Source organism: Psittacula echo (genome assembly GCF_963264785.1).
Source record: "Psittacula echo genome assembly, chromosome: 2".
NCBI lineage: Eukaryota > Metazoa > Chordata > Aves > Psittaciformes > Psittacidae > Psittacula > Psittacula echo.
Window position 1 is genome coordinate 112507094 of NC_137737.1, and position 15926 is coordinate 112523019.

Genomic DNA, 15926 nt, shown 5'->3' on the forward strand with positions numbered 1-15926 from the left:
TGCTTCTCAGTAACTGTTGAAAATTACAAAAAATACACTCTTCTCCATTTACATCGATGAAGAAAAAGAAGAAAACCTGAAAACAATAATAAGTGCTAAGCAGAAAATCTCTGTAATACGTACAGCACAATAATGTTTGGTTGTTTTTTTTTTTTGTTATATCCTAAACCATACCACTTTGTAGAAAGTTCCTTTTTGAAATCAAAGCAATACTACAGTAAAACGACTGCAGGCAAGATTTCTAAGACACAACGCAGTTTGTGTCAAGAACGCTCATCACTCGAGGCTGACCTGTCAAACTATCTTGGGGAACATGGTAAAAAGGCAAATATGCAAGTTGGTAAAAAACTTCTGAATGATAAAAAGTATGCATTGCTCTCAAACCACAGAATGCTGTGCAGTGCTAATGCGGTTGTACTGATGCTTACAGCAGATCTGCATCCCTTCCTACTACTTATAGGCATGCCTGTTCGGGCTGTGCTCCTAAGACCACAGAGAGGGAGCCAAAGTTTCAAAGGTCTCAGAGAAGAAATCAAAGAAATAAAAAATCTGCGCTCAGATGAGTGATGTGGAATAGAGATCAGAATTTAGTACTGTACACACATACTTGCTATCAGCAGTAGAGCTGTGCTGTAAATTTGATACAGGTGAAGTCAGCGAGATGACATTTTTGGACCTTGATAAGCAGTTTCTGGCACCTATATTTTCAGAAGATTCTCAGTACCTTGTGCAATCTGATCCCCACACACAACCCGCTTCCTTTGGGGACCTGGCATGGTCTCAAGGAGCCTTTTCAGGCATTAGGGATTAAGATTTTGGCCACAGTGCTTTCCCAGAAGCTAACACAATTGTCAAGACAGTCTACAGAACTCACTAGAGAATAATTTTCAAGGGTTTTGAAATCACTACATTCCATAGGTGTATTTCTCTATTAGTTTCTGCACGAGTCCAACATCTGCAGAGATTTAGAGTTCTCTGCTAAACTGTGTACCTTTTCAGACTAATTCCTATACAGCCACTATATATTTTTGTAAATCCACGTGGCCTAAACATTCAAATCTTGGGCAATCATAGTCCTCTGTGCACGTTAAAGCATTCAAAAGGCTGCCTAAACTTATGTCAGCTTGTAATAGCCCCCACGGGATGGTGATATCAATTAAAAATCCCTGGAATTCATCAGAGTCTGAGACACACCTGTGAGGGCCAAAAGGGAGTGATACAGAACCAGCTAGCAAAATAAACAGGAATCGCTGCATACTGAGGGAATCCTTGGCTGTCTGACTAAGGTACCTTTTATACTGGCAGGGGATGCAAATTGGAGCCCGAGGATCCACACTTTCATTTTCAAAGCACTTTGCAAACATCAACCACTTCACCTTCACACCATTGCTGCAAGGGAAGTAAATATGTACAGTTCCAGCATCCTTCGTTTTCTGGAGGTACAAAGAAGCACAGGGCATTTTTATAGACACAGTCTGTGTTCACGCGCAAAAGGGAGTGCATGGACAACCTCCTCCTTTGTGGCCAAATGTGCATCCTAAGGCCACCGAGGGAACTGGTGGCAGAACAGGGATTACTGGAGACACCCTGCTATCCAGCCTGGTCCTAGTCCGCTGTGCCTGCCCTTGCTGAATTCCAACGGTACACTGCTTTGCTGTAAAGGACAGATTACTGCATGTCATCCTCCATAATCTCTCCTATAAGAGATTACTACACACTTCCTGGGGACCCCTCCCTTTGCTTCCCCCCACAAATGGTGGCAAGGTTAGAGACAACTTGTTTTCTCAAGGCTGAGATTAAAAATGGCTCTGTGTTTTGCTAAGCATTCCTCTGAAGTACGGGCAGCGCGTGTGTGTGTGTGTCTGAAAACTACCCAAATGAAAGGAAGGAATGAGAGATGCTAAACAATGCTGCGCAAAGTTGCAGACTGTTCGGCTACAGGCCAGAAAATGAATCCAATTTTTCATTCTGTCATTATAAATATTTCAGTGCAAATGGTACTGATTTTCTGCAACTGTGGTTAAGCAAAGGGCCTCCAAGTGAATATTTAAGGGGAAAAAAAAAAAAAGAAGGAAAAGAAGAAAAGGAAGGGAGAAAAAGAAGACGACGGAGGGGGGGAAATTAAGGTTAGCAACCAATTAATTTCAAACTTTCAGTGTAAAAGATTCTCAGAGAAATTCTACAGTGATGCAGCGTGTGACTCAAAGAAGGAGGAAAAAAAAACATTTACTCTGCTCTTCTTCTGACAGTTTCTCATAAAATATCTGCAGTCCATCTATCTTTTAGTACTCCAGGCTCCTCTGGAGAGCAGAAAATAGTAGTTTAAAGCTCACTTCAGTGCCAGTCTGCGGGAGATTGCTTTCCACAGGACCCCTGCTGATGGAGGCCTAGGGGAAGAGGCCCAGGAGTTATTCAATCAGTCCAAGGCTCTGGGGCGGCCGGGGCTCCTTTGAGGGCTGATTATAAAGCTGCCCTCCTGTTGCCTGCCTCCGAACAGAACGAAATGAGCAGCCTCTTGCTGAGCAGATTCTGCAAGAAGGAATTTCACCTGTCATGGAGTTTGTCAGAATTTCAAGATTTATCTTGGTGCAAAATTAATAAAATACCAACTAGGATTTCAGCCTGACTACTCAGCTGTGTCATCTCAAAGTGATCTTTCACCTAAGAAAACCTGGACACAGAGCTACTGGAGTCATTCTTGCCCTACTTTTGCTCGAGAGCTTCGGCAGGATGCTATGACTGAATAATAAAATGGTTAGAGCTGGATTTCCTGACAATTACACCTAACGTCAAACGCTGGGTGGGTGCTACCGTCCTAACGCGTGACCTTCCACCCTACTTCTGTGGTTCCTAAGTCTCTCTGGAATAAGCTAGGAATCTGAAATAGAAAAAGCTCATTTCTGCAGTTTATAACCTAGCAGGTCCCTGATGGCAGCACATCTGTTAAGTTCATATCACTGGTATTCCAAGTCTGGATTTGATTTATAAGTTTTAAAGGAATACAAACAACAGACTACATAACATTATATTCAGTGAAACACTGCAAATTAATATTGCTGTGACAGTCAAGTACGTGGCCTTTTAACCACATTCTGAGTCTAATATGGTGGAAAGGTGCCAGGTTGATAAAGAATCATCTCAAACCTCTGTGAGTTCAGTTCTTTCAAAGCTAGACAGGCCCACTGGTCTTCTGACAGTGCCTTACAGCAATAAAAATAACAACAATAATAAAGAGAAATCTTTGTACACTACTTATTTAAGTAAGATTGTAATAGCTTATAGCACTTGGTCACATGAATTTCAAGTCTCAGGTAACAAAGAAGCAATTAACTTGAAGCGTGCAAGAGAACTTTTCAGCTAATAGAGGAGGTCAACTTGTAGAAAGTAAAATAGCTGTCCGCTAAGCCAGCTGATGGGTAAATAAATATTATTCAATTTACGGTGCTGTTGATTCAGATCTTGACATGGAGAAACACAGATCCACTGTACCAAGAAACAGCAAAATATGCCCAGATTTGGAAGAAGGATGCATTTGCCATCAGTAGCCGCTATCCTACATTGTGGCAATTTCTATATACTGTTCAAAGCTGTTTGCTGTTTGAAGTAACAAATCTACCTTTCTATTTGCTCGTCAGCATTTCCTAACAACAGCATAAAACACATGGTAACATATCCCTTTCCTACCTTCTCACCCTTTAAATGACAATTCAACATTAATACACATCATAAAGCCACCTTTACCAGGCAGTAGTAGTCTGACAGTTTTAACACCAAGAGATCTCACAGTAAAGAGAGAGAGAGAGAGCACGCAAGTGAATGCACAGATGGTGGGAGGGGACACAGGGTGCTCTCAGCAGGCTACAGTAGAGATGCATTAACTCCACGGAGGGATAAGGGCTTCCCACCAGTACAGTCATGAATTATAACTGAGCATGGGAGTGAGTTCTTAGTGCCTGTCTCACAGCAAATATACTGTTCCATTTTCCTGCACAATCACCTTTCACCTTTACAAACGCAAAGCAAAGCAAAATGCACTGCTAATATTTAACAATATCACAGCTTCTTTATGTTACATAGCACACATCTACAGACATCTACATCTAAGTATGGGGGGAAGCAGGGTATTCACTGACACAGAGAATCCCCAAGCAGATTTACACACCCATGATCAGTGCCTGTGTCTAGCGATTCTGCTGCAAAATGAGACTATAACAATACAGATAAACAACTAAAGCTGCATGTAGAAATGTGTGTAACTCAGCAGTATTGGTTCATGAGAACTGAATCATCTCTTTCTCTCTTCCCTTGTTAACAGGGTGGAGGACACGCAATTTCAGCTTTGAACACAAAGAAAGCTCCACTTAAAAAAAAAAAAAAATCACAAGGGCTTGCAAAAAATCTTCTCTTTTTCCATCCAAAATGATATTTCAGCCTCAATTTGATCAAGGCACAGCGAACCTGACCCCAATAACAGGTAGAAAATCTAAACCTAAAAGCTGTTCCTTCTGGCCGGGGTTTTGTAATGAACAGCTCCAGTTGTGTAGCCATCTGCATCAGAGTCTTTTTTGACTAATGTTTGGAATGGAGCAATGTAATGATGCTTCCCCCCCTTAAAAAAAAAAAAAAAGAAAGAAAAGGAGAAAAAGAAAAAAAAAAAGGAAGGAAAGTCACCACTTTTGAGCCAAGATTGCTGTTTACTGGAGTTTCCTGGATATGTCTCTTTATGAATCACTGACCACACCTTGTTTTCACAAACTATCTGTACCTCCTCCCTAGGGGAATTCATCCCTCCCAACTTTCCTCCTACTCAATGAACCTATCAATGGAGAAAACTTGTTATTTTAGGCAGCTGAAAATTTGACCAATTTTAAAGGATTCATTTACCATGCCTTTCACTTTCGTTTAAATCCTCGGTGTTCCTGTTCTAAATGACAGCACCGCAAGCACTGCTTTTAAGCACTATTCATCTTGCCTACCACATCTCAGCCTTTCACACAGAAAGCTGCTCTCTCTCCAACAATGGAGCCTTACTCCTTTATAGCTTGAGGGCAGAGACTGTTACTAGCTGTAGACTTGCTGCAAATATCACAATAAAGGATACAAATGTGAATTTCTCTTAAAATACGGGTTCAGCTCTGGAGGTACCTTGCTTTAGAAAACTCTGTCAGAAGCAAACAATATATCTTTCTCCAACATGCACAGCAGCCACTCAGTTGAAACAGCTTTTCCAAATGGGCTAATGGAGTCAGGATGCATGAATTTCATACTTTTCTCCACTTTGGGTCTCTAATCGATATTTTAGCTTCCTTCACACTTAATATACTCAATCTTGGCTTGGCAACATATCTTGTAGAACATTAAAAAAACAAAGAATAAACATTCCCCCTCTTTACAAAGCCCTGAAGCTTGAGGAGATGCAGAGCTACTGGGCTAAGCTCTGTGATGGAAGAAGCCAGGATTCAAACTACAGATCTTAATAGGTGGCAGGTTTGCTGCTACTAAGCCCCTCTACCTATGCTTTGGTACGCAAAACCATGGAGAGGTGAGGATGCTAGAGTATACGGTGCCATGGCAACCACCTGCCAGTGCTGTGGAGGGAAAACAGGGCAGAACTTGAGCAGCAAACTTTCAGAGATAATGTTGTGCCATCACTCATTGGGAAAGTGCAGGACCAGTGGAGAGTGGAGCCAGGAATGAGGAGCTTTTTCATGGGGCTGGAGTGAGAGGGGGCAGCAGCAGGGTCGGGGGAAGGGAGGCAGATTTGCAGAACTGGCCATGAAGCTCCTCAGTACACCATAGCTGGATGCTTCATAAAGTCACACTGATGGCAGTCCCGGAGATGGCCATCTGTTGTCAGCTCTGGGCCAGATGAAAGATAATATAACGGCAGCTACTGGTAGCTAACAGCAGGGCAGTCGCAGGAAGGAATGCATCCTAGAATAAAGAAGTGGGCCTTCCTGTTTAGCACAGAAAATCAGTCATCGATATCAACCACATTAGCAAGAAATTAATGGATGGACAATTAAGAGAACTGAACTGATCTACCAGGGAAACTATCCAAATGCAAACAGAGTGCTTATTTCTTCTGCTTACTCCAGGTATACGAGCCAACTGACCTGACTAATGACAAGGTGTAGGCTGAAACATTCAGGGCACAGATGATAAAACCTCATTTTCTGCAAAGGGCAGAATTTCATTTCTAATGATTATTTGTGGGTCAGGGAATACATTCACTGCTTCCCCTGCCCTCAATCTACAACTGGACTCCCTGATGTTCACAGAGGTTTCTACAAGGATTGGGGGTAGAAATTGGCCTTCATGTAATAACTGAACTTCCCCTTATTATTGCCATGATTTATTTTTCCAAGTGCCTTATCATTATTATCAGCATCACTCAGCAGAAAAATGTTTGCCTTCCCAACACTATAATTTCTAGCTTGTTTCTTTCTTTGCCCCATAATCTCCTTCCTACTTCTACTCCTCTGCCTTTTGTTTCCTTCTCTTTCTGCTTTTCCGTGCATTTTCCTTTCTGCAGCAACTTCTGGTTTGCTTCTTTAGGCTGAAATCTCGCACACCTCGCTGTCCCATTTGCTAAAACAATCATGATGTTAATGTTGACACACAATGTTTTTCAGAGTCAACACTTAAAAAGACAAAGGAACAGTGGAGCTTATCTTCTGATTGATATGGTTTCTTGCCAGTTTTCAGACTAGAGATAACAAACTTCATTTTTGAATCATCATACCGCATGACACAGTCTTTGCAGTCAGAAGGATTATGAACTGTACTATATTACCTGATTCTGCAGAATCTATTCAGTGTTGACCATACAAAGCAATAAGTAGAATAGATCCAAAGTATGGCTTAATCTTTTTGCTGCTACTGATTTTTTTGAAAATAGTTACCTATACTTTACAAAAATAATCCAAGCATACACAGGCATAAACAGGAAGGAGTAGGCAAAATAGGGACATTTATTCAAACACTTACACATTTGGGTATGACTCTATCTCCCTTGAAAGAAAAAGAAGAGACATTTTTGCTGATTTTTGTATGGTACTTGTGGGTGTAGCTCAGTACTTATTTTGGACAGGATATATAGCTTCCAATCTTTTGCCATTTTACTGTTCCTTAAGTCTGAATTTCTTTTCAAGATTAAAATGCTGCATTTAAAGGTGATATTAATCACTTAACTGCTACAGTGTCTTTGTCAATACATTCTGTAATTTCATAGCAATATCACTCAAGCATCTGAGAAAACAAACCCATAATTGTGATTCAATTGCTCCAGAAATTTAAAGAACCTTCTCTCAGGGAATGAATATGGGATGTTGTGAATGCATTATTTCCTGCTTCTTTACAAGGAAAAGTGTGGAAAGTTCCATAGGTTGACAGCTGCATGTAGAATTACAAGTACATGGACTATGTGGACACAAGTAAGAACCATTAATACTAAGCTCACCTTTGCCAAGCACTACTTAGTGAAATCGAAATGGTCACTGAAAAACTCTGGCACTTTGGGCTTGGTGGGCTTTGCAGTGTTCTATAAATATTCATGAACTAAAGAAGTACCCACAGGGAGTGTTTACATTTGAATAGGCCAATCAAAGGCAGGTGAACTCAAAAGCCCCAAACCTGGAAATTTCTTATTTAGAAAAGAATTACTGCATGAAAACCTACTATGGCCGTAACATCCCTCAAGCCCCAGGAGGGAAGGGGCACTGGAAGGGAATTCAAAGTATTTTTTCTTTTGGTATTTGAACTTTGTTTGACATTGAAACAAAAGACTTGTGGGGAAACACTTTGAAGGTATGTCCTGAAAGAGCTAATGCATGAGTGCTTCCACCACGCTTCTTATGGTTGCTTCTCTGAGAAAATTTGCAAAGAAAAAAATTCTTCCTTCTAGGGAAAGAAGTTTCAAGTCTTAAGAACACAAGTCTGAATTTTTTTAAGTCTTGGAAGACATGGAAAAATACTCAGTGTACATACTGGTGCACACTAATATCCATACACCTATCTGAAACAGAAAGCACAGGGGTTCAGGGAAAAAAAAAAAAATTCAAACTAATCATAGAATCATAGAATAGTCAGGGTTGGAAAGGACCTTAAGATCATCTAGTTCCAACCCCCCTGCCACAGGCAGGGACACGTCACACTAAGCCATGCCACCCAAGGCTTTCTCCAACCTGGCCTTGAACACCGCCAAGGATGGAGCATTCACAACCTCCCTGGGCAACCCATTCCAGTGCCTCACCACCCTTACAGTAAAGAATTTCTTCCTTATATCCAATCTAAACTTTCCCTTTTTAAGTTTTACCCATTACCCTTGTCCTATCACTGCAGCCCCTGATAATAATACTAAACCCTTAATAAGTCGCTAATAATATTAGTCATGCAGCTCTATTTAGTTCCCTCAAAACATAAGCATTGATTAAAATCCTAGTATCTCTCACACACGCTTTATTATCATCATCCTCGCCCTCGAGATGGAGAGCACACACGGTTAAGTGGAGCAAGTTAGTACCTGACCTGGTAACTGAAGCCAGGAGTCTTCTTACTCCTAGGCATTTGCTCTGACAAAAGCAGCCTGATTGCCTGCTAAACACTGAGGCCAACATTATTGAACGTGGCACCTGTATTTAGGTATCAAAAGTATTTTGCTGAATGCTAAACGAGGCTATGTCTGCTCAGCACCTATGCTTTTATCAAGGTTCCTAACTTCAGGCGCTTATGACCTGATTTCCTGATGTACTCAGCACCAACATCTTGTGCTGGCCTTAACTGCATCTGGAGGTGCTCAGCACCCTCTGAGAAATAGGCCACTGAGTTTGAAAATGTTGGCCTAAAGCTTTGATTGTTAATTGGATTTCAGGTAGGCTTCTTTTTAAGAAGAGCTGACAAAGTTATTCCCTGCTGGCTCCTGGCCTTTGGGGACTAGAAAGCCAGCATCTATGTTGCACTCCGCACCCCAAGAGTTTGGGGACCTAGAAATGCCAGAACTAATCTCCAATTTCACTTAAAAAATGTTTTGAGGCCTCTTCTTTGTGAAGAAAACATCCTTGAAAATCTAACTTCACCCACAGGTTTGAAAGTTTTGTCCCTGTTTTTTGTGTAAAGAGTATAAATTATTCATTGCCTCCCCTGCTGTCATGGAAGGCTCACCATTGGGACCTACATGATACACAGACTCAGCTTCTGTGGGGGCCTTGGCAAAACAATCCTATCTGGAGGCAGCAGTGCCACTGCTGCTATGGATGATGCTATTCCCACACCAATCTTTCCCAGCTGGCCCCAGAAGGCCTCTGCCACAAGGAGACAACCTCAGCCCAGGTTAATTAGCAGTTTTCTCTAGCTGACCTCCAAATGCGAGAATATAGCATTTGAATCCCAGCTCTGGTACTGTCTCCACTGAAGGTCTCAGTCAAGTCTTTTACTTCTTGAAATAGCCTAGAGCTTGCTTAGTTCTGCTCCAACTCAGGTCAAGGGTATTTTAAGGCCACTTAAAAACGTTGAGATCTTTGAGAGCATTTTACAATGCAGAAAACTTTGGAAAGTTTAACCCTTAAAGAAATGAGGAAGAAACTGGAATATTTATTTCAACAATGCTAACCTTGGAACATGAAAATCTTAAAACTGAGCATCTGGAGAGGAATACACATAAAGCTACATAAAACTTCTGGAGACTCATCTATGCTGCCTCTACCCCACTCTGCTTCATCTGCTTGCACCGGGAGCTGAGAATGTTCTCCTGCTGTTTCAAGTGACATGAATAACATCTGCTATGAGTGCTTCATTCTTTCTTTCATCCTTTCCCTGGGGAAGGAACTGTGTATTTTGCTTTGGAAGAGCTCTGTTGTTGTGGGTTGGGGTTTGGGGGAAGGTTTAGAAATCTACATGCAGGTACATGTTTATATGAGAAAAGGGAGCCTGTAGCATCATCTCTAGGTGAACCCTATTCTTAAAAGCTTAAGTTGAGGACATTCATGGTAATACACAGCTGCTGTGGAAGTCTCTTCCATGCTCCCAGGCCTGCCTGTGAGAAAGTTCTAGTTCATGTCCAAACAAGCTCCAGCATTTTGATAAAAGCACTCAGAAAGAAGGGCTGTCAACTACGTGTTGTTATCAAATGGGAAGAACTTCTCAGGTGACCTCTGAGATATGCTGAGAATATTAGGGATTGAGTCTTAGAGGACAATTGGACAAACATGGAGAGAAGCAGTATAGACAGCAAGAGAGCAGACTGAATATGCTCTTGGTCTCCTTTGCTACTGAGGAACAGTGCTGCAGCTCTCTGCATTAGCTGGAACATCCTACAGGATGATGGCTTCATGCCCAGGTATTCCGCACTGATGGAGTCCAGACGGGAAGCAGCAAGGGCGTGAATCACTGAGGCCAGGTCCCTTTTGAACAGGATGGGAAACAACTGCTGATCCAATTATTTCTTGCCCTAGTTTTAATATCTGTAAAGTGGGGACACTTAACTACCACAGGGGCAACTAATTATTATCACAAAATGTGAACTAAATGCTCTAACTCACTAAAGATATAATTTTTGTACTGGGCATAATAGCCCTGAGAGGTCATGTAATCTTGGCTAGTAATAATAGTAGTTCAGAACTATCCTCACTGATAAAACACTGATAAAACCTCTACAATTCTTCAGCAGTTCTACTGGACATTGGTACCTTTCTGACCCACATCATCTGAAAAAAAATCTAAACTGAATCCATTCACTCTGGGTGAAACCCCACAGAAGTGTCTCACTCCTCCCCACAAACACCATGATATGTTTTGTGGATTATGGAAGTAAGACTAGGACTGGTAAGTTGAGTATTATGGATGATGGATGGAGAAGACTTAGTCATATCCACCTTGTACAGAGAACTGTGTGGTCATACTCCAGGTGTTCAGTTGGAAGAGTTTCATCTTTTGGGTGCTATCTAGGCACCTTATAAAAACACTTACATTGCAGCTTCCTTATCTGATAGCTAGATGGGATATATTTCTGATTTAAAGATTGTTACAAGCCTATTTCTGAAAAGCCCTTATTATATTAAGCATGTTATATTAAAATCTTTCCATTCTAAAGAATGAACATTTTTAGGGACATATTTTTCAAACTCCATTTTAGAAATGTAAATACACCACATGCCTTTTGAACACAGAAGTATGAAAATTCACAGTCTGGAACACTCTTAAAACATACACTTCTGTTACAGAAGTTTTCCATTTGCTTCCTTCCTATGGAAGTAGTATCTCCAAAAACTTATAGCTCATTCAATAGCTATGGAGCAAAAAGCCATTCAAATGATGTGTCAAAGGTGGGAGATGGGTGAGCTATGGAGTTGATCTTAAAGAACAAACTCCTGCAAAATCTCATTATTAATACATTGCAGGTTTGATTTTCAGGACTTGTCATTTACTCTCTGTTCTCACCAGTATATGGTCCTATGGGATTGTCTTGCATTCCTAACAGGAGTGTGGAGTGAAATCGTGGAAACCTCTAAAAGGACTTGTTTTTTTGCATTAAGAAGATTGGTAATGAGGGAATAATAACTTGCCCAAGGTGAGATGGACATGGTATATGGGGATTCTTATGTTTTTGTAGCCTACTCTTCCTGGAATAGGAACCAGAAAATGCTAAGCAAAGAACAACACTGGGCCAAACACCAAGTTAAGCATCACTATAATGCATTTATTTTCTGTATCCTTGAATTCATTCCCTTTAATTATGAGCTGTACTATGTGTGTGGATAGGGTTTAAATTCTATTGTGTTCTGCTCTGCTCTACCTCGTTCATGTTCTTACTCTGCCCTACAGCCATAGAGTGCTGTCCATGGCTTCTAATCTGAGATGATAAGCATCTCTCATGCATGGGAAATGCACTTTAGATGCATGTTTAAATTAAAAGCAAGGAACCATTCCTGATAGAGAGAATAAATACACTGTTATGCTGCAAGCCCCAATACAGACCACAGTAATGTGAAAGGATAGAGAAACATAACCTGGAGGCTCATAGCCAAAGATTCCGCCGCTTCAGCAGGTAGATAGCCTGAACAAAGTGATGCCTCCTAGATTAGGTTTTAAATGAGAATAGGTTTGAGATCAATGTATTTTCAGCAAAAGAAGCTCCAAAGGTCAGTACCTACTGCTCTGCCTAAGTGCTTCACCAGGCTGGGTAGATGATAACTGGAGGTAAAAGCAGAAAGCCAGTGATCCCAACAAATAAATGCAAATGGCATGATGCTGCTGCATTTTTTTAAACGTAATGCATTCTCAACTGGGGTGGGGCTGTCCAAGTTAATTAAAATAATAAACATAATTAATTGAGTAAGAAAATTAATACCTTCTCCTTTTCGCATGTGAAGATAAGCCAGGGAGAGGCTGTCTCTAAGGGCATGGAGATGTGCTCTATTAAGAGCCTTCTGCAGCATGGAACAACACACTGATTGTCACCTAGCCACCATGGAGCATAATTTGTTTCTCCGTAGCAACATCTTTTTTTGAGCCCTTCCCTAAAAAACCAGGTACCTCAGTTATGCTTAAGTTTTAATGAACTAGTCTTAGATGGAGAAAGCAAAATCTTGCCCTCAGTTTTGGGCAGGGATGAATTTTGAGTGGAAAAACATGTGGTGTCATTAAAATAAAGAAGCTGGAGGCAGCTGCTTGGGATTCCACATATTTTGAAATGGAAGTGTATTTTAGGGGGGACAGACTAGTGAGGAGGTGATTGTAGTACAGTGACAACTACACCTGGACCTCTGTGCATTTTGCATCTTCAGAATTCAGTTCCCTATTCTCCCTTTTTAAAATCCAGTCTGAATTCTGCTGTTTAAAATAATTTCTGTCCCCTTGCTCCTGTTTCTTTTCGTAATTGTCTTTTGCTGTCTTTTGCATACCTGCACCTCTTCTCTTCCTGAGTTTTTTGTTTTGCTTGTATTTTTTTTTTTTTAATTTTATTTTCTTTTTTTCCTTTCTTTTGGTCTTTCTCTCTTACAATCTCTCCTTTTTCCTTGCAGAAACTGCTGATGTCCCTGCTTCTTCTTACTTCCTCATTTTGATTCCTCAGTGATGAACAACAGAATTTGTGGAAATTAGTAAGCCAAAAAGATTTAAATATTTTTCCTGAAACAGCAGTTTCACCTTATTGGAAACACTGCAAAAAAACCCCACCAAGTATTTTGGAAAAAAAATAAAAAATCAAAGAAATCATTCCACAAAACCCATGCTGTGAAAGGAACACACACAACAAAATTAGTTTGTGACCTTTCCTCATTCCACTCAGTTTCTCCTTTATTTTCCCGACAAGTCCAATAAGTTTATATGCAATCCAGACCATTTGCTGACTTCAAAACTCATCTTGCCTCTTTCTATCGATCACTATCTATGAGTGTCTTTTTCCTAAACATCCAACTTTTCGTATTCTTTTCCTTGTCTTATGCTTACATATTGGGTCAGAGCTTGCACACAATGCCTGGTACAAGCAGTTAATGGAACAGATTTAGACCTATTAAAAATAGGAGAGAAATACTGCACAGGAACCTTGGGAGTATTACAGATATGGTACTGAAGGTACTACAGGAGCTCCCATGACCTACAGGTCCACCAAGAAAGAGGTAGGGAAGGCCATCACAAAGATTTTATTTCATATTGTTTTCATGCAGAAAGAAACTGGGAAAGAGCAAATGCAGTGCAATCGATATAAATAACAATCTCTCACACAATTAATTCATGCATGGTTTAAATGTTGATTTAGTTTTTCTCCAAAGAAATATTTCATATCATCATGCCAAACATTAATAACAGGTTTTCAGTGTGTAAAACTTCCAGTAAGTGAAATACTAAATGGGCATACATGTGCACATGCCTCATCAGCTTTCTGCCTCTGCTGATGAGGTGAAATTCAGCTCTAGTCCAAAGCAAAATTAATTGTGGACACCTCAGTTAAAGGACTTAAAGATGGGGACCCATGTCATAAAAAACTTCTGAAAAACCTTGGGTGCTGAAAAATCTCTTCATGCCTAATAAAAACCACATGGCAGACAGTGTATAAAGGGCCTTATAGTACAAATATTTCTCCTTGTTCCATCCCTATACACCATCAGAGACCCTGATTTTTTTCTATCTCTGTCAGCCTATCTTAATATTTTAATATAGACTAAAATAGTTCAGAAAAAATCTTCTGCTGCTGTTCCAAAGTATCACACCACATCAGGAATAACACCCCATCACTTCTCGTTGCAAGACAAGCAGTGCAGAATGTTAGTATGTGGTAAATAATTCCTTCATTCAATTGTTTTCAGATCTTGTTCAATATTTATTTTTTTCCTCTCTGTCCTTCTGTTTATCATTTGTAAACAGTACCATTACAGGTCTGACAGCATGCAAGAGGACAGTGTACCATTCATTTGACTCTATTATTTTTTTCCCTCCGTCAAGTTAGTATTTATGGGAAATGGCCATCATTCTTCACTATGAGGGTGGTGAGGCATTGGAACAGATTGCCCAGAGAAGTTGTGGATGCCTCATCGCTTTCACTGTTTAAAGTTGGAAGGGCCTTTGAGCAACCTAGTTTAGGGGAAGGTGTCCCTGACCACTGCATGGAAGGGTTTAACTAGATGCCCACATCTCTCTCCTCAATAATATCTTGAGCTGCAACAACCTACAGAGCAAGAATTCAAAGGTGGGTCTCAAAATTCAGGTCTGTAGGAGGTAGCTTTCTACCAGTACCTTTTCGAAGTGGCATGGGTTGAATCACCTGTAATTTCTCTTTTCCTTCCCTCATTCCCATCATGATGATGAACAAGTATCAGAAAAGTTCATGGCAAGTAAAGCTTTGGACTCAGCTAGCAAATACATAATGCTGTTATAACCCCGCGGTAACAAGTGTGGTACCTGCAGCTCTGTTTGGAAGAAGAACTTCTGTGGGCACTGTGTGCAGTCATAGATCTTGTCCTCTTGTCCATGGGCTGAGAAGATATGCTGCTGCAACTTGTTTGCTTGGACAAACACTGGAATATTAGACAACACTCATTTCACTATTTCATATTGCAAGTGAAGAGTTTTTTATAAACAATTTCCCATTAACACTCAGCAATTCAAGGGGTAGAATTAGGCTGGTGCACTCTGATTTCACATTACACTGTTACTATAACTGGTATCAATGAACACTATCTACGAAGTGTGATCCTTCTTTTAAAATGAATGAACTGGAACAGATGCCTGGTTTAAAAAAAAAAAATAAATGAAAAAAGACTCTAACAGGACAACCAATGAAGATTTCAAATCTAAAAGAATTTAAAAGTGCCATTTTCTCTTCAGAATTATTTTTTCATGCTTAATGCACTTTGGTTCAATACACAAAAACTTATTTCCTAGCAACCAACAGGTTTAAAATCATAGATGCCAAAGTCCTGTTTATTCTGCATGCCTAAAGTTAAAGCTAACAAATAGCTCTGTATTTAAATGTGGTAATGCTAAAAATTATATCCCACAGCTACACTGGGGCAATGTCTATAAATGTGAAACAGAACTGCAGGTAAATTCTCTTTGGATACTTTAAGATCAACTCTGCCTACACACTGAATGCAAGGGTTTCAATAATATAAACATGTTCAATTTTAATGACTACAAAACAAGGCCCTAAGACTGTGTAACAGTTTACCTAGGAGACATACTATTAATAATTAAATTGTATATGCCAGAGGCAGTGTTTGGGTTGGCAGCACTGACTTCTGATGGATGCCTGGTGCACTGTGACCTAAAAAAGTTTGCATCTACAATATTAATCTGTATAGGCAGGGAAAGGATTTATTAAAGATGCTGGCATTTGGCTTTGACTCCATTCTTAATGATTAAAATTATTCTAATTGCAAAGGCAACAAAAACCATCAGAATATTGTTCTTCTGAGTCATACATTTTAATC

The 15926-nt window shown here is 40.2% G+C and overlaps 1 protein-coding gene across 1 annotated transcript in view; it reads right to left on the reverse strand.

The window, feature by feature from the left end:
• Positions 1-14614: 14614 nt before the first annotated feature.
• The window catches only part of ZNF521 (zinc finger protein 521), a gene marked incomplete at both ends in the record, with an annotated part of 206555 nt that continues 205243 nt past the window's right edge, over positions 14615-15926 (reverse strand). The window contains 2 exons of the mRNA XM_080609699.1: positions 14615-14662; positions 14896-15011. Of these exons, the coding sequence (XP_080465825.1) occupies positions 14615-14662; positions 14896-15011 (164 nt within the window). The remainder of the gene's footprint in view (positions 14663-14895; positions 15012-15926) is intronic.